Source organism: Urocitellus parryii, chromosome 9 (genome assembly GCF_045843805.1).
Source record: "Urocitellus parryii isolate mUroPar1 chromosome 9, mUroPar1.hap1, whole genome shotgun sequence".
Lineage (NCBI taxonomy): Eukaryota > Metazoa > Chordata > Mammalia > Rodentia > Sciuridae > Urocitellus > Urocitellus parryii.
Window position 1 is genome coordinate 138,461,658 of NC_135539.1, and position 26,718 is coordinate 138,488,375.

Below are 26,718 nucleotides of genomic sequence, written 5' to 3' on the forward strand. Positions count from 1 at the left end.
GACAACGGCAGCGGCTACCAAGACGCCCCAAGTCTCCGGTACTAGAGGCTGAAAACGGCGGGGTTTAAAGGGACGTCCCCCACCCCGGAGAAGAAACAGCGCCGGGTCCTTTTCCCCTGAAGCCCAACCCAGGCAGGATGTCTATAAAAGCCCCCGACACACTCGGGAACCCAGCTGCGCTGTTACCACCACCACCTCCAGAGGCGAGAGGAGGGAGGCGCAAGGTCTCCCGGAAGCACGACCCGGGGAATGGAACCCCCGGTTCCCTCAGGCCGTGTCCCGCTCCCCGCGGAACACGGAGGAGGGACGGAGGGACGCGGGGGAAGGACAGCTGGGGACGATAAACTGGAAGGTGGGGGAGAATGAAAACAGGTGAGTGGGGACCTACTAGTTTAAGTAAGTGTGTAGACGTATGCATAGAGACATGCGAGGAACCTCAGACTCTGCCAACACCGCCAAAGTCACCCCCCTGGACTTGTGATTTGCCCCACTTGCGTGAAGTCCCGCGAGAGCTCAGCCTCAACTCGCCCTCTTTCCAGTAGGCTAAAGACCCGCCCCGCCCCAGGCCCCGCCCCGCCCCAGGCCCCGCCCCAGGCCCCGCCCCCAAGACCGCGGTATCCGCCAGTGTCAATAAAGTTGCCGCGGACAAGATGGCGGCTTCCATGCTGGGCGCGCTGCTGCGGACGTTCCGACAGGTCAGGCCCGCGCCGTTCTCACCTCCCTTCCTCTCATTCCTGAGTGGCGTAACCTCCGGTCCCCACGACCCTACCACCATAGCACCCCTCGAGGACCAGACCCAGGCTTCTCCCCACCACTTCCGCCTCCGGCTCGACTCGGGCAGGTTGGAGCGGATGGTGTGGAGACCCCGACCACACCTAGGACACGGAAGGAGTGTGGGTCGAGGAAGCGAGAACCCAGGGCAGTGCGGTGGGTGGCGCGGAAGCCGCCGGTGACAGAATTCCCGGGAGCGGGGTGGGCGACCCTGCGCAGAGGTGCCCGGCCGCTCAGAAGAAGGGCTGAGAATTGGCCGCGGAGGATTGCAGTGTGGTGAGGACGGAAACGTTCCCGGGAGAGTAGGAGCAAAGAAATTGGAGACTGAGTGTGGACGAGCCTTTTGGAGGAATTTTAGCGTAAAGGCCAGCAAAAGGTGTGTGTGAAAATGTGTCACTTTCCAACACGCATTATTGGCATCATGCTAATTATCACCACTGAGTGTATGTCCATAAAAGTTATTTATCTTTTAATTAGGAAATCTATTATTTTGAATTATTAAAATGATCCCAAACAACTTTTTAAAAATTGCTTCATAATAAGGGACCGAAAGATTGCTGATTGGGGAACACTGGCAGAGCTGAGGCCTGACCGTCCATGTCCTTCACTCGTTCCTGGCCTGTCTTTTAGGTGGTTCCTTCATTAGCTTCACGCCAGGTCCGAGGTTACTATGTAGACTGGAAAATGTTGCGTGATGTGAAGAGACGAAAAATGGCCTATGAATATGCGGATGACAGATTGCGGATCAATTCCCTCCGGAAGAATACCATTTTGCCCAAAGATCTTCAGGTTAGCTAATTGAGTCCCTTCCTACCCCAACATCATTAACTCACATCAGATAATTTTCTTTAAAAAATATTTATTTTAATTTTTTTAGTTTTAGGTGGGCAAAATGTTTTATTTTTATGTGGTGCTGAGGATTGAACCCAGTTCCCCTGCCTGCTAGGGGAGCACTCCACCACTGAGCCACAACCCCAGCCCTCACATCAGATGACTTTTGATACTGTTTGTTGTGACTTAGTTATCCATATCATTTCTGGAGAATAAAATCCGGTTGTCCAGATCAGCATAAACAGCCTTGAAACTTGGGTGAGTTTCCAAACTAGCCTTCATCCCACCCTTTTAGCAATCAAGGCATTAGGAAGTGTTGCTGGTGCATGGGGCCAAGTGCTTCAGGTGCTTGAACATGACCCAAACTGTTCTTGCTCAGGACCTGTCTTCCTGGACTCCCTTGCCCACCTCTGTGCTGAGGTGGTCTGCCATTTAGGCTTCGCTTCTTATCATGCTCCTCAAGTTGAATAAAATGGAATCAACCCTACTTGACCCTCTGAAGCATAAGGTTCTATGCCTAAGTACAACATAGAACACTTGTTTCAAAGAGCCTTGTCAGGAGGGGGGAAAAAAACCTTGTCAGGGAGTATAATTTAAACTCAAGGCAATTCACTTTACCAAAAGCTCATATTTATAAATAAATAAATAAGTATCATTTATAGATTCTTTTTTGTCTGGATTAAGCCAAATGAGCAGAAAATTGAATTTCCTGGACTGCTCAGTTATGGCTTTTACCATAATGGTTTTAAGCTGTCTGTACTTAGGAGTAGTAAGAAGAGTCTCTTGAGACACTTAGCTGAAGACACTGTGGTCACAGAAGCAGAGAGTAGAATGGTGGTTTCTTGGAGCTAGGAAGCCAGCGGTAAAGTTGGGGAGATGTTAGTCAAAGGGTTCAAGCTCAGTTATAGGATGGAAATGTGCAGGGACACCAAAGCACTGCATGTGGCTACCATCAGTAATTCTGTACTGTATACCTGGAATTTGTCAAGAGGGTAAGCAAGTGTTCTTACCACAGTCACACAAAAGGTAACTATGGAAGATGATGGAAGATATCTTTTATTAGCTTGATTGTGGTAGTTTTCACACACACACACACACACACATAATTCATGTTCTATACCTTAAATATACACATTTTAGTTGTGAATTACATGTCAGTAAAGCCAGAGGGAAATGTTGGGTGCATTATTTATGAAGACCTCCTGTCTGGTGTCAGTACCAGCAACAGCAGTGCAGAGAATCAGTGTGGAAACTGATCATGGCTCTCTGCTGTTGCCAAGTAGCTCACAAACCAAATTATGACCCAGTTCCAGAAGCTTATAGGCTTTCAGTGTGCACTTTTTGTGTACTAAGGCATTTATCTTTTCTACATTGACTTCCTTATTCCAAATGTTCTCACATGTAAACTGTCTTAAAACATTTTGGGAACAAGGGAAGTTATGCATAACCAACCAACTTATAGTCATTTGTGAAGATCTGCTCCATGACACTTTGCTTCAGCCTCCCAACCCAGTCATTTCTCCTCTCCACTTCTTGCATAGCACTTAGTATCCACTACTCATTGACTCTGTCATGCTGTTTTGGAGCTAGGAGGCCAGGGGTAGGGTTGGAGATATGTTGGTCAAAGGGTACAAACTCAGTTATAGGATGGAAATGTGCAGGGACACCAAGGCACAGTATGTGGCTATCATCACTAATACTGTACTATGTGCTTGGAATTTGCCAGTGGGTAGGCAAATGTTCTGTTCTCTACATATTTCATAATAGCAATACATGCATAAGCATGGTGATCAGGAACTATTCTTAATGCTTATTAGTTTGTTAATTTAATGGCTTTCATATGCATTGATTTAATTTAACTTGTGGGGTTTTTGTTTTTTTGGCACTGGGGATTAAACCCGGGGCACTTTACCATTGAACTACATCCCTAAGACTCTTTTTTTCTTTCTTTTTTTGAGACAGGGTCTTGCTTAGTTGCCCAGGCTGGACTCCTGCCTTAGGCTCTTTAGTAGTTGAGGTTATGGGTGTGTTACTACATCCAACACATTCTTTTTCCTTCTTGAACCCAGGTCCTCAGACGCGTTAGACAAGTGCTCTAACACTGAACCACGTCCCCAGACCTTGGTTTGTGAATGTTATGACTATGCTAAAGTTTCAAATTATAAACCACACTGGAAGGATGTCAAACATTTCTGGCAGCCTTCTGGTCTATGGGTTTCTACTCAGGTTAAGGTTTACTACGTGTCCAGGGTTCTTTGGGAAGCTCTGGCTGACAAAGAACAGCCCTTTCTTTAAGCATAAATTTAAACATCTAGAAAAAGTAAATGCATGTGATCTGTGTAGTAATGTTGTGATTCCCTTTAGGAAATGGCTGATAAAGAAATTGCAGCCCTTCCCCGGGATAGCTGTCCTGTTAGGATTAGGAATCGATGTGTTATGACATCCCGTCCACGTGGTGTAAAGCGACGCTGGAGGCTTAGTCGAATCGTCTTCCGACACTTAGCTGACCATGGGCAACTTTCTGGGGTCCAGCGAGCAATGTGGTAAAAATCAGCTCCAGAACCTACTGAACTTTCAGGAAAGAAGAGACTTTGTGATGCTGTGGATCAAACCCAGAGCTTCCCACATGCCAGGCAAGTGCTCTGCTATTGAGCCACATCCCCAACCTGAGACCCTAGCTTATATAGGTGTCCAGTAGAATTGTCTCATCTACCCTGTGCTACATATAAATTACTTTCAAATTTTAAGAAATTTGGATATTTCCTTCTGTCATTAAATTCTTTAAAAGATTAAACATACTGTCCATATACATGATGTAAAGAGTAGAGCAGGCAATAAAAAGTATTTTCTATGGAAACAGGCTTTGTACGCTTCTTTTTTTCTCTATGCTTTTCCTTTAAGAGTTATCTTTTAGTAACATAAGGATTTCTATATTTTTTTGAAGTTTTACTTGGTAAAACAGTATTTATCTTGTAGATAACCCAACAGACAGACAATTTAATTCTGGGTTAGTTTCCCTGCCCTGCAGAGGCTGCCTTACTATTAGTTGTTAAACAATGGATTGGAAGTTAAAGGTGATGACCTGTATTATTGGCTAATACTCAACTGCTTTGTGTTGACAGCTGAACAGAAGAACCATCTGTTCTTATTACATCTTTACTGTAAAATATGCCTCTTCAAGCTTTGTTGGAATAATATATATTCCCTATATTCAGCAGGTTTTCTTGTGCAGTAACTGAACAGTGTGATCAGCCCAGTAATGAAAAATACATGTTACTATGAAAGAACCCACTTACATACATGTGAAATACATATATAAAATCTTCAGCTAGGTGCTTTGGTGTTTATAATCCCAGCTACCCAGGAAGCTACTTGGGAGAAGGATCCCTTAAACTAGGAATTTGAGGTCAGCTTGGGCAACAGTGAGGCACCATTAAAAAAAAAAAAAAAAAAAAAACAGCACAACACAAGAGCCCTGTCATGGAGGATTTCACATTATGTGAAGGGGTTGACTTCATTTAACTACCAGGTACTAGAAAGTTTTAAGCAAAGGAATGACAGTTCATCTACAGATCTCTGATAGCTGTCCCGTAGATGACCATTTCCTAAACACCAAACTAGTACTTTGATCTTGGATTTCCCAGCCTCTAGACTGAGGAATTTTCAAGATTCTATTATTTACAAATTAATCTTAAAGCTTTGAAAGGTAAATCTGTAGGCAAGACAGCCAGTTACGAGGATGTCTTGATTGTTCAGGAATTGAGGGCCTGAACTAAGATAGTGGCATTAGCAAAAAGAGGACAGATTTGCAAAGTATTACTTTGGAAAGAAAATTAGGTAGGACTTAAGAAACTAATTATATTATTTAAGAGTGAAGATGGCTCTGAGTTCCTGGTAAGATAAATGGAAAGGGCAACTCAAGACAGAATATAATGGAGAAAAGAACAGGTTTAGGAGAAAACAGATCATAGAGTGTTCAGGTTTTAGTCATGCAATATTTGAGATACCTATCATCTGATGGAGAAGTCTAGTATACACTGGGTACCATAGTCTGGAACTCAGGTTAAGAATGAAAATTTCAGGGAATTGTGATATACCTTAGATTCATATTTTCTAATTTATGACAAATTACCAACTAGAATGCTCTAATACCTGAACTAGTAACTGACGTTAATTTCTCTGACCCCCAATTTTGTGTAAACAACCCAGTGGTTGCAGTTTAAGATTCCTTTGTGGTTATTTTTGTCTGATAGTCCCTCTCACTAGCACTGGTATTCAATTTTATACTGCTAACTTGAGTGTTATGGTTTGCATGTGCCCATTCAAAATTCATGTTGACTTATCAATCCCTGGTGCAACAGTACAGAAATGAGGTGTTAGGAAGGTACCACCTTCATGAATGGGATTAACACTCATTTTGTATTTATATTTGTCCCTTTTGTGCAATTCAACCATGTGAGAATTCTTGAGAAAGCATCATCTTGGAAGTCAAAAGCCTTTACCAAACACCAAATGCAGAGCTAGTACTTTGATCTTGAATTTCCCAGCGTCCAGATGAAGAAATAAGTTTCTATTATTTACAAATTAATCTTAAGGCATTTTGTTATAGCAGCAGGAAGAGTTTGATTTACTTTCAAATAAGGGTTATTTTTACATTTTCAATTTTGTTTTAGATGGTTCTTAAAAATGAACAGTTTATTAAAGTATTACTTTTATCTCCATCTCCTTTCTTCCCTGTTGGAAGCAATTTTTTATTCTGAGTTTCTAAATGATTTTCTAAAATAGAAATAAGTGTATTTACATTTCTAACCATTTCTTACAAAGGTAGTAGGACTACTTTGTTTTGTGCTTTGCTATTCTACTACTCTGACCTGGTGATTCTGTGTCACTACATAGAAATCATTTTTTTTGTGGCTGGAGGTCCTCTCCCTCATGTGGATGTAACCATATATAGCATTTAGCTAGTCCCATTGTTAGATATTTGAGTGTTTCCAATCTTCTATATAGATCATTCCAAATTTTTGCCAGTTTATCTTTCCCAGAATTCTAAGCCAGAGGTAAAACACATTCCATTCCACGTGTCCTTATTTCTCTATAGCCTCAACACAATAGCACCAGTATGTTTATCTTCTGGAATTTTCCCCAGTGATAGATAAGAAACAGTGTAGTTTCTTAATTTCTTTTCTGAACAAGACGAACATCTTTCTATATTTCAGGTCATTTACTTTTTTCCTATAAACTGTTAATTGTTGAGAATTTTCAACATGTCATTTTTGGTTATGGTAGGTTTTTTTCTTGCCATGTATACTTTAAAAAACATTATTTTTTAGTTATAGGTGGACACAATATCTTTATTTCATTTTTTAATGTGGTGCTAAGGAGTGAACCCAGTGGCTCATGCATGCTAGGCAAGCACTCCGCCTGTGAGCCACAACCTCAGCCCCTCCCATGTATTTTTATATAGCTAAAACCAACTGATTTAAAATCTAGAATGAATAAAACCATCTATGTAGAGTTTCCCTTTACTTTTGTTTTCGTAGAATTCCCTTCATGTCTTCTCATATTTGTATACTTTCATATCTAGATCTAGACTATTTTAAATCCTGCCACTTTTACCAAATTCTTGTTATAGTTTCAGATTTAGTTGGTCCTCTTGGATCCTCTAATTGCTTCCTCCATCTAACTACACTGTATAATGCTCCAGTAAAATGTAGTGATAAAGCTCATGGCACTTTGCTCTGGCTTCTGATTTTAGGAAAGCCTAATCTTTCTGACATACTTTTGAACAAACAGAGAAAAACTATTCCATTAAATAAAAACCCAACTTTATTGAACCTAGAAACAGATGGATTTTCAAATTCTTTTTGGGTAATGGTTATTACCTTTATATGCCATCTGATCCACAGCAGACCTAATTGCTCCTACAAAGATGCTTATCCTTGTTTTTAGTTTCAATTTCAATTCTGTATTCGTAAACAAATGCATTTAAATCTACACAGAAGCATGTGACTGTGTGTATGGTAATGCATTGCTTAAGCTGGAAATAAGCAATCACTCTACAGCAACTTCCAAGGACGTGTACAACTGAATTTTATGCAAAAATTCAGGTTTTACTCTTATTACATTGGTGGGAACTGATGTCACTAACTTCCAGGCAAGCAAATACTTCTAGCTGAACAAAAATACAAATTTATCATTTTCATGAGGCAGGACTTGCTTTTTACATTTCAATGAAAATGCCATATAACTCTTTCTTGGGGGTGCGGGGTGGGGGAATGACCAGGTACCAATGAAACCATCTTTGGAGTAAGTATTTAATAAGCACATTTTATTTAAATAAATCCTCCAGTAAAGGAGAATTTACTGCCTTTACTGTAAATAGTTATGTCAAATTTATATGTGCAGCTCTCCAACAATCCCTTATTGGAAACATCCATATTTCCACATCACAGTTCCCAAAAAGACTTAAATGTCTCAAAATTCTGTATCTCCTTTGGCTTGCTTCTCTCTTGATTCCACCCAGGCTTTATTAATGGTTCGCTTCATATCATCATCTCCATCTTCATAAATTTTCTTTAGAACATTCATTAATCCCTCACTAGGATCTGTTTCGGTGTCGTATGAAGGCTTTCTATTAAAGAAGAACACATGTGATAATGAAATCAAAGCATGGAAAGACACAATTTCAGATTAATGCTGGTAGGAAATAAATGGGTGGAGGTAAGAGGAAACTAGAGTATCAAAGTACCCTCGATCCAAATATACAAATTCATCTTAATGAAAATATACACTAACCACACATGTACACATTATGTACCAAAGAGTGGTCATCAAAAACGGAGTTACTGTGGGGCACTGTAATTTCAAGTGATTTTTTTTTTTAGCAGGCCAAATAATAAGGATTCAGCTTTTAATTTTTAAGAGTATATTTCTTAAATATACTCTTTACGTTATGTTTTTAAAAAATACTCTTGAGGAAAAACCCACAAGCATTAACATTATACAAAGATACATACCGAAGTGCCTACATTTTATTAGAAAAGCCCTTCTCTTAAGCCTGAGATATATGGATCTGGGCCCCAGTGGTAAGAGCATAGTCTTAATAAATATGGTCAGTACATCTCCAGTTCAATGAAAGTCCAAATGTATTTAATTCATTATTTGCCAGATTCTGTACTGGGCACTGGAGATACACACAATAAGACAGGGTCCTATACTGGGGTATTTCAGTCTGAATTTAAAATCAATTCCTCAGATAGTTTGGTATCCCTCACTCTAGCCAACCACAACCCAAATGCATGTGGCTACCAAAGAAGTGAGAAACACAGACAGCCAACTCAATGCAGTCATGAAGGATAAAGAGATTCATCTTTTCCCCTAAACCAGTGGTAGTGAAACTATATATCACAAACATCTGAAGAATTACTAACACACATACATGAATATCTGAGCTTTTCTGGAACTCCTGAAACAAAATTCCTAAGAATAGGCACAGTATCTGTAGATATACCACCATTCTAAGACTGAGAGCCAGTACTAAAGAGCCAACTCTAACTATAAACACCTACAAAGCAACCTGTGGAACACATGACCTCTTCCAGTAGGCTGTGGCAGTTGAAAGCAGGTAAGACAATGGGGTTACTCAGTGGACATCAAAAACATAAATGGCCAAATCAGTCTCTACAGTTCCATTATCCATAAAAATCAAACAACAATCCCAACCAAGAAAATTATTAAAATACTTAAAAGAAATAAAAGTAGACTTACTCTTTCTCTTTGCATTCTTTTTCAACCTGAGTCAAGTACTCCCACCGTGTGTTTTCTGCTTTCTTTCTACATAAGATGAGAACTGTATCGGTCTTAACCTAGAAGCGGGAAAAAAATATAACTTATAAACATATGGAGATTAGTATATTTAGAAAACAGTTACTTTTTCAAGAGCCTATTATATGTGGGACTTATTCTAGATAAAGAGGGTGCTAATGGAGGATGTGAGCAGGAACTTGGGAAGGATTCTCTGGAGAGGAAACAAAATCTGGAGAAGGGCATTCTATGCAGTTGGCAAAGCCAACAGAATGGCCCCAAGATGAGATGATCCTGGTGTCTGAAGAAAGGGAGGAGGTGGCTGAATTTTAATGACTGAAAGAATGATATGAAGTATGTTGGGAGGGTGAGGAAGAAGAAGGAACCTCCAACTCCTTTCACAGTGATCAATATTAATTCCCAGAAGTCTCTGAATATTTCTTCAATTATAGGACTGGTGATGAAGAGGGTTGCAAGGAGACACAAGCTAATAAATTCTCTTATAATATTCCTTAACACTGTAGAATGACTTGTCTACATACCTGATGCATTAAACCTCATTTATTCAAATGATAGAAAAGAGGATTATCTAAGTTCATGACAAGTATGAAATTTAAGACACTTCCATTATTTTTATAGCTTCTACTACAATTAGGTCAAGTAGTTAAGACCTCCTTTTATGTATCAGAAACTTTATACACACAGTATACCTAATAATAGCTATCATTAATTTAAACGTTATATATAGTAGTTCACATCAGCATATCATTACAATTTTGTGAAATAAATTATTACCACTGTACAAATAGGGAAAGTGAGGCACAATAATAAGCTGCCAAAGGTCACAACCAGTAAATGATAAAGTTGGCATTAAACTCAAGCCTCGCTCTTAACCATTTAAAAAGTTTATTTTCCACCTGATTTTAATGCAACGTTATAATAATCTATTTTTCTACAGGATGAGTTGGTAAACGTTTTTGTAAAGGGCCTGATAGTCAATATTTAGGTTTCACAGAGCATTCATCTGTTACAACTACTTAACTCAGTCAATATAGTGCAAAGGCAGCCACACCAACACATAAAAAAAGTCTATGCTCCAATGTTACTTACAAAGCAGGCATGGTCTATAGTTTGCTGCTCCCTAATATAGCCAATAAATTCTAATTCATCTGAATTTCTAAATCAGCCAGGTATAACTTAGTAAGTTTCACAATATTCTGACAAAAAAAAAAACAAACCACTCACTTTTTTTGAACTGCCTTCCACAGAGATGGGTTTCAAGAGATTGTTCACAATCATGGAGTAACTCTTCCCATTTAGATTCTTTACCAAAAGATCAAATGACCTACAACACAACAGCAAATACATTATCTTTCTGGTTGTATAAAAAGGTAATCTCATAATTGCCTTTCTTTCTTTTTTGAGTGGGGGGAATGGTGGTGGTGGTGGTGCTGGGGATTGAACTCAGGGGCACTCAGCCACATCTCCAGCCCTAGTTTGTATTTTATTTAGAGACAGGGTCTCACTGAGTTGCTTAGTACTTTGCTATTACTGAGGCTGGCTTTGAACTCACAAACCTCTTGCCTCAGCTAAACCGTCACCAAACCCAGCTACCTTTTTTTTTTTTAAAGCTATGGACTTTATTTCAGTATGTACAAATGGGTAATACAGATGACTTTCACCTCTGCAAAAAATTATAATTTGTTTTACAATTATGCTTTATAAAGCATAATTAAGCAAAATCTTAGAAACTTTACAGAAATGATAAGGCAAAAAAAAAAAGACTCTTCATGAGCATTGTCTTTCCCATTATGTTGAGAACTCACCTCTCTGTGAAATGAACCTGCACATTCTCGGCAGGAACTTGATGAACTCCCATTAAAGTGATATAGATTTTCACAAATTTATCAGATTGATCCCATCCTAGCAACACCAATAAAATATGAAACACAAGTTAAGTCTCCAAAACTGCTTAACAGCCAACATAATGTGGCTTATAATAAAATTCAGTAAAATAAAAAAGAAAATTAAGTAACATGAAAAAATTAAAATTTAAGAAAATTTCTAGGTGGAGAAAACCCTCAAAATAGTTAATACACTTTACCCAAAGTTACTCAAATTCTCAAATTCAGGTTTTGAACATAAAACCCATTTTATTTTCCTTCAAATAAAAACATGACGATTACATAAATTCATTTACTCTTTTTTTGGGGAAATACTTTTCTCCTAAGCCTATGTAATACTAATTCTCTGCCTAAAGGGAGGTGAAACATCAGCACTGATTCTACAATCAGCTCTACTTATGTAAAATACAATCCTAACTTCCTCAATTCCTTTCCAGGACATGGTAGATGTGAGTTTAAAATAGTCCTAGTCTTCATCTCAATGTGTTCATCTGACTTACCTACTAATATCTAACAAAATGCCATTTCAAAACATATTGTCAAACTAACTTACATGAACTGTCAAATGTTAAACTAGATGCAGGGGATCAACTCATACCATAATTACTGATTTTCACGGTATATCCCGTTGTGATGGGAGCAACCACAGCAGCTGGCTTTTCATTGTCAAGAAGTTCTGGTTTCTTCTGTGATTTCTGTTGCATCTTGTTCTTTATTTCTGTCTCAATCTTGTTTTTTTCTGCTGTAAGGGCATCACGTACTCTTTTCCTAGTGGTCTTTTCCAGCAACACCTTTACCTCTTCTAGATCATTCTGCAGCTGTGTTAAAAATAGAAGGTAAATTAGCTGTTATAAGTAAGACCTACACCTTTTTTTTTTTTGGCAATATTGGGGATTGAAGCCAGGGACACTTTACCACTGAGCTACATCCCCAGTCCATTTACATTCTGAAACAACCTCAAGTTGTCAAGGTTGACCTGCCTCAGCCTCCCTACTCTGGGATTATAGGAGTGCATCACCATACCCAGCTCCTACCACTCATTTCAACTTACTGAAATAACTAAAATTTAAGAGGTTCATCTGTATTTTCCATTTTGGTAAACTATTATCTGCCTTTGTTTTAGGACATTTATTACAAGAAACTTTGGAGATTTAAAAAGGAGAACACAAAAAATTTTCTCAAAGAAATTAACAGATTTAAAAAAAAATTAGTTAGTGTCTGTATTTGTTTATTTTTATGTGGTGCTGAGGATCAAACCCAGTGATTCACACAAGCGAGGAAGGCGTTCTACCACTGAACGTAGTCCCAGCCCAACAGATTTCTTTATAACTCCTAGACCAGCATTATCAAATGCTAACATTTTTTTTAAAATATTAAAAGGGCTGAAGGAATCCATGCTGACAGGCTGTGGAAGGTTTACTGAAGCAATGTTCTACTTTCATTCAGTGCTTGGTCCTCACTGATAGTCTTATGCTAAATACCCCACATGAAAAAGTTTGAATTTTTAAGACAAGATTTTTAAAAATTCTGCTTTTAAGACTATATCTGGGTCTGGGGTTGTGGCTCAATGGTAGAGCGTTCGCCTTGCATGTTGGAGACCCTGGATGATTCGATCCTCAGCATCACATAAAAATAAATAAGTGAAATGCCACAGTCTGGCTGGGCACAAAATAACCGAGCCCCCACTAGGGAGGTTCAAACAGGAACTCCTTTATTGCCCGAACTCCCAACAACGTCACCCACGTGGCCCTTCCAGGAACACCACACAATAACCAGAACTCCCTCCCCTTCTTCTGGCCCTCCACTGGGCTCCTCAAAAACTCAATGGGAGCCTGAGGCAGCAGGAGCTGCCCTATTGCGGGACAGCAAAGGGGTCCACATACAACTGAATACACAGCCCTTTTCAATCCAGCATCATCCAGTCACAGCAATTACACAGCTTAACTTAATTATCATCTTAATGGCTTGCTGGCATCACCTCTCAACCACTCTTTCTGGTAATATGCCAGGTGCATTCCGACCTGGCTGTGGCTCTCAGTGAAGTAAAGTTGTTGTGTCCAACTACAACTAAAAGATAAATATTAAAAAAAAAAAAAGACTATATCTGGTTTGGCAGCTATGTCAGTCATACAGTAAGACATCTGAGACTTGGTTGTGCACAGGAAAAACCAGAAAAATGGTCCAAAATGCAACATCTTCTTGGAAAGGAGGCTTATGGCTTGTTTTCTTCTCACACCAATATATCACCTAATGAAGTGTGTTCTACTTTCTGGACATGAAGTCAAAATTTTATGAAGTTCCACCATTAAAAGACACTTTTAGAAAACTGCTGGCTTAAATGACACGCCTCCCCCCCAAATTTCTTTGACAAAAGTGCCAATAAATGCACAAGATCTTTCCAAATAACTGAGTTCTGGTTTCACAGTAGCCAACTTTATCAGAAAAATCTTACTTCATAACTTGACATTAAATAAAAGGGTCAATATAAAAATCTTTAAATACTTGAGCAGCCTGTAATACCATCAGCTTGGGAGGTTGAGGCAAGGGGCTTGTGAGTTCAAAGCCAGCCTTGGCAAAGGCAAGGTGCTAAGCAACTCAGTGAGACCCTGTCTCTAAATAAAATATGAAATAGGGCTGGGGCAAGTGGCAAGTGCCCCTGAGTTCAATCCCTGGTATCCTTCCCCCACCAAATACTTGATAACTTAGTATAACATCAGAATACTATGAAGTTTTAAAGCCTTTATGTTTATTAGCCTTATAAAATGTAGTAACAGAAAGAATACTTTCCTTGTATTCTATGTCTTTAAAAAAAAAATTTGTCGCTGAGGCCGGACAGCATGCCTTTATTTTATTTGTTTTTATGTGGTGCTAAGGATTGAACCCAGTGCCTCACACAGGCTAGGCAAGCGCTTGGCCACTGAGCTGCAGTCCCAGCCCCATTCGATGTGTTTTATTATCTCATCTAACTCAGATGCTGTTGTTTCCCAAAGTATCAAGCTCCTGTCTATTATCTTCCCTCCCCTCCAAGGAAAACTTGTACTATTAAGACCAAAAAAAAAAAAAAAAAAAAAGCAAACATCTTTTGAGCATAGTGTTTTAGTTCAAAGTAATCTTCAAACTATAATGATTTCAAAAACTCCTGTTGTTTCTTCTACCAACATAACAAAGATACTAAAATGTATAATGAGTGTACTTGTTCCCAGAGCAGGGATTTATTTGTCAAAAATGGGTAATGTATTAAATAAACCTTACTAAGAGGTTTTATTTATTTTTTTAAATTTTTTTTTAATATTTATTTTTTAGTTCTCGGCGGACACAACATCTTTGTTGGTATGTGGTGTTGAGGATCGAACCCAGGCCGCACGCATGCCAGGCGAGCGCACTACCGCTTGAGCCACATCCCCAGCCCAAGAGGTTTTATTTTTGATCAGTCTAGGATTCCTTTATCTAGCCAATTCCAAAGAACTGAGAATTATTAAGCAAGGGATTCCCAGTGGCTGAATTCCCAGGCCCTCTGTATTGTCAGTTGTGGCTCTGAAGTACTGTGGTTAAGGTATCCACTGAAACAAATCACAGAACTGTACCCCAGTTCTTGTTCTTTTTGACCTGAAACCAGCAAAGGTCATTCCTTTCGTGTGCTTTCTAAACACATACTAATTTAAGATGCAGTTTCTTATCTAATTATCTTGTAATCATCCCTTGTTTGCCTTCTTGACATACATTTCTTTTGTGAATGCAAAGACCACATTTCCCTTTTATTCTTATACCTTTATTTTCAAATGTTTCTTAATTATTCATTAGAGACCTCAAAACCAAACTACCTCACAAATGGGCAAAGGATTAGAGACTTTTCTCCAAAGATATACAACTAAACACCAAGCACGCAGATGCTGAACATGTTTAGTCACTAGAGAAACACATCAAATGCATGAGATACCATTTCACACACCCATTAGGATGGTATAAAAACAAAACCAAAAAGCCCCAGAAAATAACAAATGTTGACGAGCATGTGCAGAAACTGAAGTCTTCATGAGCTTGTGGGAATATAAAATGGTACAACGACTTTGGAAACAGTCTAGCTGTTTCTTGAATTGCCATATGATTTAGCAACTGCATGCTTAAGTATATGATAACCCACAGAACTGATAGCAAGTCCACAAACTTGTACACAAATATTCAAAGCATTATTCCTATTAGTCAAGAAGGGAAAACAACTCAAATGTCCACCACTGATGATGGGTGAAGAAAATACCCATCATGTGGCCATACAAAAGAATTCTGTTCTGACACATGCTACACCATGTGTGAACTTGAACACATCCTAGATAAATGAGCCAAAAAACAAAAGGCCGCATACATCATGATTCCACTTATATGAAATGCCTAGAATAGGCAAATCCAAAAACTAAAGCGATGGTGGTTGCCAGGGGAAAGGAGGAGTGGAGAGTGAGGGCTTACAGAGCACTTAAGGGCTTTCATTTTCCGGCTGATGAAAATGTTCTGGAACAAGATAACGCTTATGGTTGCACAACACTGAATATATACACTTCAAAATTGTTCAAAAGGTGATTTTTACGTCTAAACAACACAAAAAGGAGGCGTCCCTAAACGTGTATCTCAGTATATAAAATTGAAAGCGTTCCTTACTTTGATGGGGGATGACACTGGGCTAGCCACATGCAGGACTGTAAAGCCACCGAGGCTCCCCTCAGGTCACATGGTACCCAAGTCACTTGTGGCAAGTCACCCAGATTAATTCTTCATATAGATTTTTACTTAAAACACAAATTTTTTATTTACCAGTACATGTCATTCAAATGGAAGGGAAATTTCCCAGAAAGCGAATCTTACTCGATACCCAGCACTCAACCGTGGATAGCAGTATCTTGTACTGACAACCTACACAGGCAGGAAAAATGAATGCTTAATCGTCCCGTTTTGTAACGGAGCAAAAGTAAGCCTCCACAAAGTTCATTCGCCCACATCCAGCGTCTAGAGAGCTAAAAACAGGCCAATTTCCTACCATTAATTACAGCTATTTTTCCAATCATGTATTTTTAAAAACCAGCACGTATGTGGCCGTCTGCTGTTTGCCAAGCACTTCTCCCAACCCTGACAACCCCGGAGATGGAAACCACTACTCCGGGGCGGAGCGGCAAGTCCACTCGCCCAGGGAAACCCAGCTACGCGTTCGGCTAGAGAAACACCTTCCCACAGCCTCCCGCCGCGAGCTGACCCAGGCTTCTGCAGCCAGCTTTCGCCTGGCGAAGCTTCCGGTCCCCAGCCCGCAAGCCACGGCCGCCAGGGCCCGCAGACACGTGAAGGTGACCGGCGCTCGCAGCCGCGCCGCCACCACTACCTGCAGGCGGGCGGCACCGCCCCGCCCCCGCCGGCAGCGGCAGGTGGGGCGCGGGAGTCCCGGGAAGCGCGACGGCCGCCAGGCGTGGGCCGAGACGGACCCTTACCTCGTCCAGAGCTGAAGCCATGGTCCGGCTGGGTCAGCCCGCGGGCCCGCACTGCAGCCGTGCACCGGAGACAGGAAACGCAGCGCCAAGCGCGCCCGCCGCGAGCGATGCCCCCACAGGCGGAGCCCGCGCGCACACCGACCTTGCGCGAGACCAGGGCCCGCCTTCCGCACGCGGCGCCTCTGGAACCTTCGCGATGCCGCCGCCCACCCCGAGCGCCGCCCGCCGAACCCGGCCCCGCCCCGCCGAGCCCGGCCCCGCCCGCCGGCGAGCGCCTAGCAACGCTCAACTCTCGCGAGCTAAGCGGCAGCTCCCGAAGAGTAATGTCTCTCCCCCTCCGCCCGAGCAGTCTGGTGCGTTTTGCTTTGACCGTGTTTGCTCTGGCTACGCAGTCGCAGCTCAGAACCGCTCTTTTAACCCCGCCCCGGAAGTGACGTAAATATTCGGAGTCCAAGTCGGAAGCTAGCTGGCGAGTGGACTGCCCCCACCCTCTCCCTTTCCAGGACACCCAGCCAGCCATTTTGTCTAAGGCTAGTGTGAGAAACTGCTAGAAAAGGACACAAAAAAGGAGACAAAAGGAAGAAGGAGCAACCTAGTTATATTAAGATAAACAAGTTAAGGATGGAAGATTCCTGAAAGGAACAGCTCGATTCTCTGGATTTTGGCGCGCTGGAGACGTCACACGGCTAGTCTGACGTGGTGGCGTCATCCCGGGCTGCGGCTGCCTTGGCCACGTGACAGGGCCTGAGGGCGCTACCCCGGGTTAGGGCAGCTGACGAAATGCGCCCCCTGTGGCTGCAGTGTCGGCCCCGCCTTCCTAGGCGAGCGGTGGAAGCACGCTTTTTCGGTGCCGTAGCCCATGTACTGACCATCCCGCGAGTCTAGTGCGCCCCCGCATGAGGCATGAGCAGGCCTGTAGACCGTCGGGAAACGGGGAGTCGCCTCTCTCGGAGCCAAGTTCCGCCCCTCTCAGCAGGGCCCGGGAAACCTGGGTGTTCACAGGGTGTTAATTTCCGGCAACATCGAGACGTCAGCAATACCAACGAAAACGGTACCCTTGAGAGGTCAGGGAGCCCGCAGTCCGCTGCCCAGGGGGCCCGGGGGGCGATTAGAATCAGCAACCCGAGGAGGACAAAAGGCTGGGAAAGCGCAGGCCGACCCGGACGGTCGGGAGAAATCGCAAGAGCAGAACAAATAGTCACAAGGCTCGGCTCCAGTTTCTCTCCCACAGGGACAGGAAGGGAAAGCAGCCAGACCAGGGTTCACATTGTTTAGTTCCATTTAAATGACGTCTCAAACTAGCAAGCCTGTGTGTAGCCTGATGCATTCAAAATGAGGATCGACTTTCTTGGAGTCGGGAGGACAATGACAGAAAGGAACCACCAGGGGGCTTTTGCGGTTCGACTAAGGTTTCTAGATTAGGATTGTAGGTGTGCACACTTCACAGACTTCACTGGGCTGCATGTCAATTTAAGCCTTGCTTTTTGCAAGTTATACTTGAAGCCCAAGAGGAAATTTTCCAAGGTGATAAATGTCACAAACTGGACGAGAGGATCAAAATATGTCAGGAATCAAAGGACTTCTTACCACTGCCTCTGAGCTACCACCACCCCCTTTCTCTGCAGGATTTGAACGCTGGTGTTTTCGTTACTGTTTCCACCCACTGGGTTTGCTCTCATCTCCAAGTTTTACCATGTGCTTTCTCTGCCTGGAATGCTCTCCAGATCTTCACTCTGTTGAGGTCTCTTTAAAGTGTCAATTGAGGGGCTTTTCTAGACTGCATTAATTCACTCAGAGAAGCAAAATAAGTAGGATAGAGAATGAAATAAAAAATAAGGAATTGGCTGGCTTACACAATTGTGAGAATTGGCTAAGCAAGTTCAAAAATCTGGAGACCAGGCTAGAACAGAAGATCACAGGCAGGCTGTGCCCTATGAGAACTGGTTGAAGCTTTTATCCGCAGGAAGTCAGGAAGGGACAAACAGGAACCAGGTGGAATTCCATTGAAGTGAAGAAGGGGATTCAGCCCTAGTTTTAAAACCTTTCAACTCAGCAAATCAGGTCTCCCTGGATCATCCAGGGTATCTCTCTTACTCAGAGTGAATTGATTATAGCTTTAATTACACATGCAAAATGTCTTTTCAGCAACATTTAGTGGTGAGTGTAGGCCAGCCAAGTTTACAAATCAAAAACCACTAAACCAACCATCCTACCAGTTTCATCCCCAACAGCCTATCTCCCTCTACCCTCCTACCCTGCTGTTCCTTATAATACTTTTTACCACCTGAAATTTGATCATCCTCTATTATAACAGTTCTCAGTTGGGGGCAATTGTGGATATTTTGCTCACTCTTCCCCACCCCATACATTTCACAAGAGTATGGAGATATATTTGGTAGTCACTCTGGGAAATACAATTGGCATTTAGTAGGTAGAAGCCAGTGAATGAGGATGAAATAATAGATAGTAAAATGCCCAGGCTGTCAGGATAATGGGCCCCATTCAACCTGCACCACCAAGGCCTATTTCACATGTAAAAGACTTGAGGCTTACCTGTGGGAATACCGCTGGCCAACTCCTTTGCCCCAGAGGTGGAGAACTGAAGGTGGGGGTGAACCCAGATGGAAGTTACAGGAAGGAGGAGGGTTACAGAAAGGATGGAAGTGAACCCCATGGTAGCCAGGATGACTTTTCAATGCCTATTTTACATAGTTTTTGCTCCATGCCCAGAACCCTATATAAACTTCTCAGGTTGCACACCAAAGTTGGTTTTTCTATCAGGCCCCCTCCCGCATGGTGGGAGTTTTCTCTCTTCTTGCTTAAATAAATCCTACTCTGTTTACTCTTCTCTCTGGTAATTGTGGAGTTCATTCTTCAAAATTTGCAAGTCAAAAACCCAGGGGAAATTGGTGAAGCAGGAATTTAATCTCATCTCAAAAATTTGGTTTCACCAGGGCTACTACTAAACATCCTATAATGTATGGGACACCCCCTCCCATCATCTAACCCATAAAACCAGTGGTGCTGAGATTAAGCACTGCTCTATCTAGGCTTTAAGCTCCACTCAGGAAGATTTTCTTTGTTCTCATTTTTACTTAGTCTCACTAGAGAGTGGCAGAGTAGGCAATCATCAAGTAGAGCTTTAATTAATAGACCAGCTAAACTATTTTTAACACACTTGTGAATGATTCATATCAAGGAAACTTGGTGAAGGATGTGGACAGTAGGCTTCCGGGAACTTCCTTTACTGTTTCCCTACCTGCTCTTCTGTCCCACCCTAAATGAGCCTGCCAACCTGTGAGTTGGGATTAATTTAAACTCTCAGAAGCCTGTTTTTCTATGTCTAAATGAGGACCAGAATACCTAATAACAGTTTGGGAATTAAGTTCAAGATAGCACAGTTAAATTCAAGATTTAGGGGCTGGGGCTGGGGTTCAGTGGTGGAGCGCTCGCCTAGCACATGTGAGGCCCTGGGTTTGATCCTCAGCACCACATAAAAATAAGCAAAGGTATTGTGTTCAACTATAAAAAAAATTCAAGATGTAACATAGTTCCTTAAAAAATACATATGTAGGGCTGGGGATGTGGCTCAAGTGTAACATGCTCGCCTGGCATGCGCGGGGCGCTGGGTTTGATCCTCAGCACCACATAAAAATAAAATAAAGATGTTGTGTCCACCGAAAATTGAAAAATAAATATTAAAAAATTAAAAAAAAACATATGTATATATAAGCTATAAATATTAACTCAGGTTTTAATTCTATTATCTTTATCCATGAGTGTGCCTTAGAACCTGCCCACTTCTTATTTTTTTTTGGTGCTGGGGATTGAACCCAGGGCCTTGTGCATGTGAAGCAAGCACTAGAACCTGCCCACTTCTTAACCCTAAAAGCCCATGTTCTGAAGGCACTTGTCTTTCTAGCACTGTATTCCCTAATTACTACCACATCAATACTGCATTTCTTTGCAGTCTCCATTTTTTCACTTTCTGTTGGCCTGTCAGGAGATCATCAATTTTATCCACAATCCTGGGCCATTTCCAGGTTCCTCGTCATTCTACTACACCTCTCCAGCCACACTCCCCATCTGCTTTAATTTCCCCTGAACAAGGCTTGTGCTGCTTCTCATCCTCCTATATCTTTTCCTTTTGTCAGCATTTAAAACAGCTTGAATCTCCCATGCTTCTTAGTCAAAAAAACAAACTCCATTTGGCTTCTTTACCTCTACCAAGGAAGAGACTCAGCTCCTTGCAGGGCTGCCATTCTGTGTAATTGGGTACAAATTACTCAGGTCAGTAGCCAGGAAAAACAATACAAAAAACCCTATGTGCCCGCAGATAAAACCAAGTGATGACAGAAACCACCACCACCACACATATCATGATTATGTTTCAACTTCTAGTCTCCCATAAAGGAAACCACTGCTGCTCGACACCTACCTGTAAAACTAGCCTCCCTACAATCAATGAAACAAACCATTTGAAATGCTGATGTTCGAAAACATTTGACAGTAATGTGAGAATTGCTTTTTCCCACCATGAACAAATTCTTGACTCTTTGGAATTGTCTTATGCAAATATAAAACATGGGACAAATATTTTATTAAACTTATTAGTGAAAGGAAAGTGAGGAACTGGGAGACCAGGCAGAGATACACCAGGCAGAGTTTATTTGTCAGAGCTGACAAACAAAGGCCGTCTCTCCATAGACAGAGAGACAACACAGGCTTGGGGTGGAAGACTTTTATGGGGGAGGCTCAGGGATTACAGAGCCAGGTAGGTCCTAATGTGGGCAGGTAAGGTTGGGGTTGGTATGAGGGAGTGGCAAGCCTTTCTCAGAAAGGCCCTTGGGCAGGAAAACAAAACTTTTTCTTAAGATGCTGGCTGTCATTTAAGATGGCCATCCTGATACTAAGCAAGGACCTTACAATTAGTTGATGAGGAAATCAGTAAGAAGTGAAAACTATTTCAAGGTGTAAGGTCCTTGCTTAGCCTCTGGGTGGTCATAAACCAACAGCCACCATTTTCCTGCCCAAGGGCGTATTGCCACTCCCTCATACAGCTAACCTTTAACCACTGCATTCTTTCCCACCCAAGGGTGCACTAACCCCACCCTTAGTCACCCACGTGAGGGCCCACCTAGCTCTAATCCTTGAGCCTCCCCCATAAAAGCCCCAGAACTCAAACCGGAGTTGCCTCTCTGTTTTAAACTCTCTGCTGTGTATCTCTGCTCTCCATCTTTCATTTCTGGCTCTTCAATCTCCTGCTTTCTCACCTTCCTTTCTCAAGATATATTTGAATAGCTGGGTATACATAGGCAAATTAATAGTGGAATATTAGTGTAAGGTTGCAAGGTTAGATAAAAACTGGTTAATAATGTATTACAAAGTAAAAAATTCATAATCTTCATTTCACTGATATTTATAGTCCTATTGGACAAGTCTATAAATTAACATAGATTGTGAATGACCTTTAATCAATAGTAAAAAGTGAGAACAAAATGCTATCCTCCAGTCCTTGATTCGATATTAAAAGACGTCACTCACCTTTTTGCCTTGTTTCCGTTTTAGGTAATTTTCCTTTCAAAATGAAATCCTTCTCCTTATTCATCCCACTGTAATCAGTCCCCCCCGACTTACTATCAATGTCTAGCCCACTCATGACCTCCTGCAAAACTCAATGGATTTTTTTTCTGAATAATTTCAACTATTGTGCTTATGTAAAATTTCTCATTGTTTAAAAATGCCACACATGGTTTAAACAAACAAAAGATTCCTGTGGTCTAGAATGAGCCATAAGCTGCAATTTTACAAGCTGTAATATTTTTAAACATTCTGGATTTAGAGGAGCTGGCCAACTTCTTGGCTTTCAATTAGGTTCCATGGACTTCCAGGGCAAAATACAATGCAAAATAGACACTACTGGGCTCTGCACATTGCCTACATTTTAGAGAGAACCTTTGGACTTACTTTTTTTTTTTTTTATTGTTGGTCATTCAAAACATTACACAGTTCTTAATATATTTCACAGTTTGATTCAAGTGGGTTATGAACTCCCAATATTACCCCGTATACAGATTGCTGTATCACATCAGTTACCCTTCCATTGATTGACATATTGCCTTTCTAGTGTCTGATGTATTCTGCTGTCTGTCCTATTCTCTACTATCCCCCCTCCCCTCCCCTCCCCTCCCCTCCCCTTTTCTCTCTCTACCCCTTCTACTGTAAATCATTTCTTCCATTTGTATTATCTTGTCTTACCCCTCCTTTCCTCTTATATGTCATTTTGTATAACCCTGAAGATCGCCTTCCATTTCCATGCGATTTCCCAAGGACAGGGTAGGGACGAAGAGCTTGAGAAGAAGATTTACATTAAACAGGGATGAGAGGTGGGAGGGAAAGGGAGTGAGAAGGGAAATCGCATGGACTTACATTTTGAACCATGCAATACTACCTGCCTTGCTATATACCTTGAAAGACAGGCTAATCCCAGATCAGGTGACTGCTGCTAGTCAGATTTCTCTTAAGAATCTAGGATTAAGAAACAGATAGCTAGTCCAGCTATGCTTGTCATTTGAAGGAAGAACATGTAATTTGGTAGTTGTGCACTTAGAAGCACAGAATGCTTGTTTTCAGAGAGAAGAATAAAGCAGATAAGCATCATCTGGGAAGACAAGCAGAAGAGGGACTGTAGAGTTGGTTGCTTGGGTGGGTTCTGGGTGGCATTCCAGTTTTTTGTCCTAGCATACCTTTAGGCACAGTGGTTTGGTTTTGGGACCCTGATATAGAAACTCTGATTTTCTTGTAATTAATTGCCCCTGGAAATTAATACTAACTAATAATTATTGAGAGGGTTTCTATTACTCACAATTAAGAAACCTTAATAGAGGGCTGGGGATATAGCTCAGTTGGTAGAGTGCATGCACAAGGCCCTGGGTTTGATCCCCAGCTCACACACACACACACACACACACAAAAAAAAAAAAAAAAGAAAAAAAAGAAACCTTAATAGAGAGGAGGGTGGGATAGTTGGCAATAGTGCTCTACAGGACAGCATTCTGCAGGGTATGTCCTGGAACAAACTGCTCTTTCTAAGTTGACCACAGCCTGGCTTCAGATAAGAAGTGTTATATCAACACTAACTTCAAATGGATCAGATAAAAACAACATGAAGGGCTGGGGATGTGGCTCAAGCGGTGGTGCGCTCGCCTGGCATGCATGCGGCACGGGTTCCATCCTCAGCACCACATACAAACAAAGATGTTGTGTCCGCCGAGAACTAAAAAATGAATATTAATTCTCTCTTAAAAAAAAACACCATATTTAAAAAAAACATGAAAAAACATTAGAGACATATGTGGACTTCAAACAAATGTTTATTACTGCTTAATGGGGCCAAATGGGCAACACAATGCATTGAAAACATCACTGGCTCACAAAACAGTCACCTCGCTACCTTCTTGGTTGCAGTTGTTTATTTCACAAGGCTTCATTCACACATGAAAACAAGATACTACTCCAATTCAAGTTCATGACAATTATAAAAGTAAACATTTGTTGGGACAATGTACAATAAATTGCACTTTCCTTAACAAGCATTACATTTACATTTATAGTGTACTATACATAATACATGGAATTATGGAAACATCTAATTGGTCATTGTTTATAGAGGAAGCGGCTAATAACTAATTTTTTTTAGTCAATTAGCACTGTTCACACTTAAGTCATTTATTATATAACCTGCTTTCATTACAGATGCTGTGGGCAAAATCACAAGTTTCATAAAAATAGATAATATAGAATTTCTACTACCTCCTCAGCAAGGGGAAGGTAGGAGTTGGAAAGAAGGGGGGGGATCTGATGGAGAAACTTCTCCTCTCATTTGAACTGAGTATCCATGCATTATGCAAAATACCAAAAATAGAGAAACTGATGCAAAAGGCTATTGGGACATCTTGGATTCTGGGACCATCTCCAGCTTTGTTCTTGTGCTTTCATGATACCAGAGTCCTTTGATGCATTTATATTCTCACAATTCAGTTTCCTTTATCTTATTCCATATATAATATATAGTTATTAAAAGTTACATTTAATGGAAAAGATTTTACATGTTAAATGGAAAAGGAAAGTAACTTAAAATGTTCATTATCTTCTCTGATTAATTTTTCTTAAACTTTTCAGAACATAACTAAGGATAAGCCAGGGACTGGGTAAGGAGAATGGGATAGACAGATGAAGATATTTTTATAGCAGGTAGCAAATTCATTTGGAGATAAGCTTGACTTGGGTCTTTTAGATGGAAAGTGAGAAAGAAACACCAGACAGCTGTTTGCAGTCACTAAGATCCCACAAACATCCACTTTTTTCCTTACTATAAAAATTAGCATCAGTCACATGGCAGTCCTCATTTTGATAGATTCTGACAGTCAGGGAAGTTGCTAAGATGAAGAAGGACCTGGCCTGTATTACATAGAAGAAATAAAGAGATGGGGAATGTTTTCATGCTGGTGACTAGCAGCATGGTGACTTAGGAGTTTTACACGTCATAGCTGGAAAACTGGCCACTCCCTGGCCTTGTGGTCTTGATCACATGTCTTGTTATCTCAATATGTATTAGATGAATGGTATCTAACTACACAGAAGAGGCAGGAATACTCCAATTAAAATTCCACCAATCAATCTCTCACACACACATAAATCTAGCAGTGTTCAAATCATACAATTCATCCTCTCATTTGTAACTGAAGTAAGAGAATCAGAGTTATTTTAGAGTGTTTTAAAGGGTAAATTATATAATATAATCATCTTGCTAAGTAATTAAAAGTGTTCTTTCCCAGAAGATAAAATAAGTATTTTTTTTCTCTTAAAGGAGTCCTAAAAATCAGACAGCCACCTTAGTGTTTAATGCACAGAGTTGGTAAGACAGTAGACTGATTTCAACTAAAAGTTCAATCCATCACATTAGTTATGTATATATAATTCTTATCCTAGGTGACTGACTCCTTTAAGGATCTAACTCTAATCTCATATACCTTAACCTTTTATTATCTCAGTTTACTCACCATAGCTAGGAAATGAAGTCACTAATTATTAACTAGAAAATATCTGAAGAATGTGTAGTAGAGGTTGGAGAAAAATAAATATGAATACAGAGTAGGAAAGAATGAACCTTTTCTTATCAATGAAACAATAAATACCATTAAATATCCCAACATCAGTATAAAGGTTGCTTTTCTACTTTACCAGGAAAATTTTAAGAAAGCCAGTGAAGAAGAAATCATCATCAATTAATAGCTAGAAGAGAGAAAGAGAAATTCATTGTATGGCAAGGCAGGTCACAGCCTGTATAGCATCTTTATCAGTGTTTCTGATAGGTAACTAGGATTTCTTAGCATCAAATTCTATGTACCCAAATATAACCAAATTGTGACATGGCTGCTGGCAAACATGCACTACAGAATTTAAAAACCAGCTTGGTTTCTTTCAGCTTTAAAGAATGTGTTAAATAAAATTCTTAAGATATAAAAGCTAATGAACTAAATTACTGAGTTGAATTTTATTCACATTCTTCTACAGAATTTAATAAAAAGAGAAATGATCATTTTTCAAATGTTGCAAATACTGGATTTTTGCAAGAATGTTTTATACAAAGTACAGCCTAAGAAAGGATGAGAATTATTACACTATTTGAGAATGTCCTATATATTTGGCTGCTTTGTAAAGGGAATTCAAAAGAAAGGTTATAGTTCTCAAATAATACACTGTAAAGGACATGTGGTTTGCAGTATTGCTATAACATATTTTATGAACAATCATATCACATACCAAAAATTTTAATTTTTCTTTCCCATCACCCGGTCACCCCTCACCCCTGTAATGGGAATCAAACCCTGGGCCTCATGCTAGGCAAGCACTCTGCCACTGAGCTTACTGCCCCCTAC

At 40.8% G+C, this 26,718-nt stretch overlaps 2 protein-coding genes across 2 annotated transcripts; one reads left to right on the top strand and one right to left on the bottom strand.

The window, feature by feature from the left end:
* Positions 1-605: 605 nt before the first annotated feature.
* Positions 606-4,453, top strand: Mrps14 (mitochondrial ribosomal protein S14). Its single transcript, XM_026388482.2, has 3 exons — positions 606-695; positions 1,402-1,560; positions 3,967-4,453. The coding sequence occupies exons 1-3, from the start codon at positions 651-653 to the stop codon at positions 4,147-4,149; spliced, it is 387 nt and encodes a 128-aa protein (XP_026244267.2). The 5' UTR covers positions 606-650; the 3' UTR covers positions 4,150-4,453.
* Positions 4,454-7,410: 2,957 nt separating this feature from the next.
* Positions 7,411-17,015, bottom strand: Cacybp (calcyclin binding protein). The gene is made up of 6 exons (XM_026388470.2): positions 16,778-17,015; positions 11,908-12,127; positions 11,232-11,328; positions 10,651-10,750; positions 9,370-9,467; positions 7,411-8,233 (listed from the first exon to the last, which is right to left on the bottom strand). The coding sequence occupies exons 1-6, from the start codon at positions 16,796-16,798 to the stop codon at positions 8,077-8,079; spliced, it is 693 nt and encodes a 230-aa protein (XP_026244255.2). The 5' UTR covers positions 16,799-17,015; the 3' UTR covers positions 7,411-8,076.
* Positions 17,016-26,718: the final 9,703 nt, after the last annotated feature.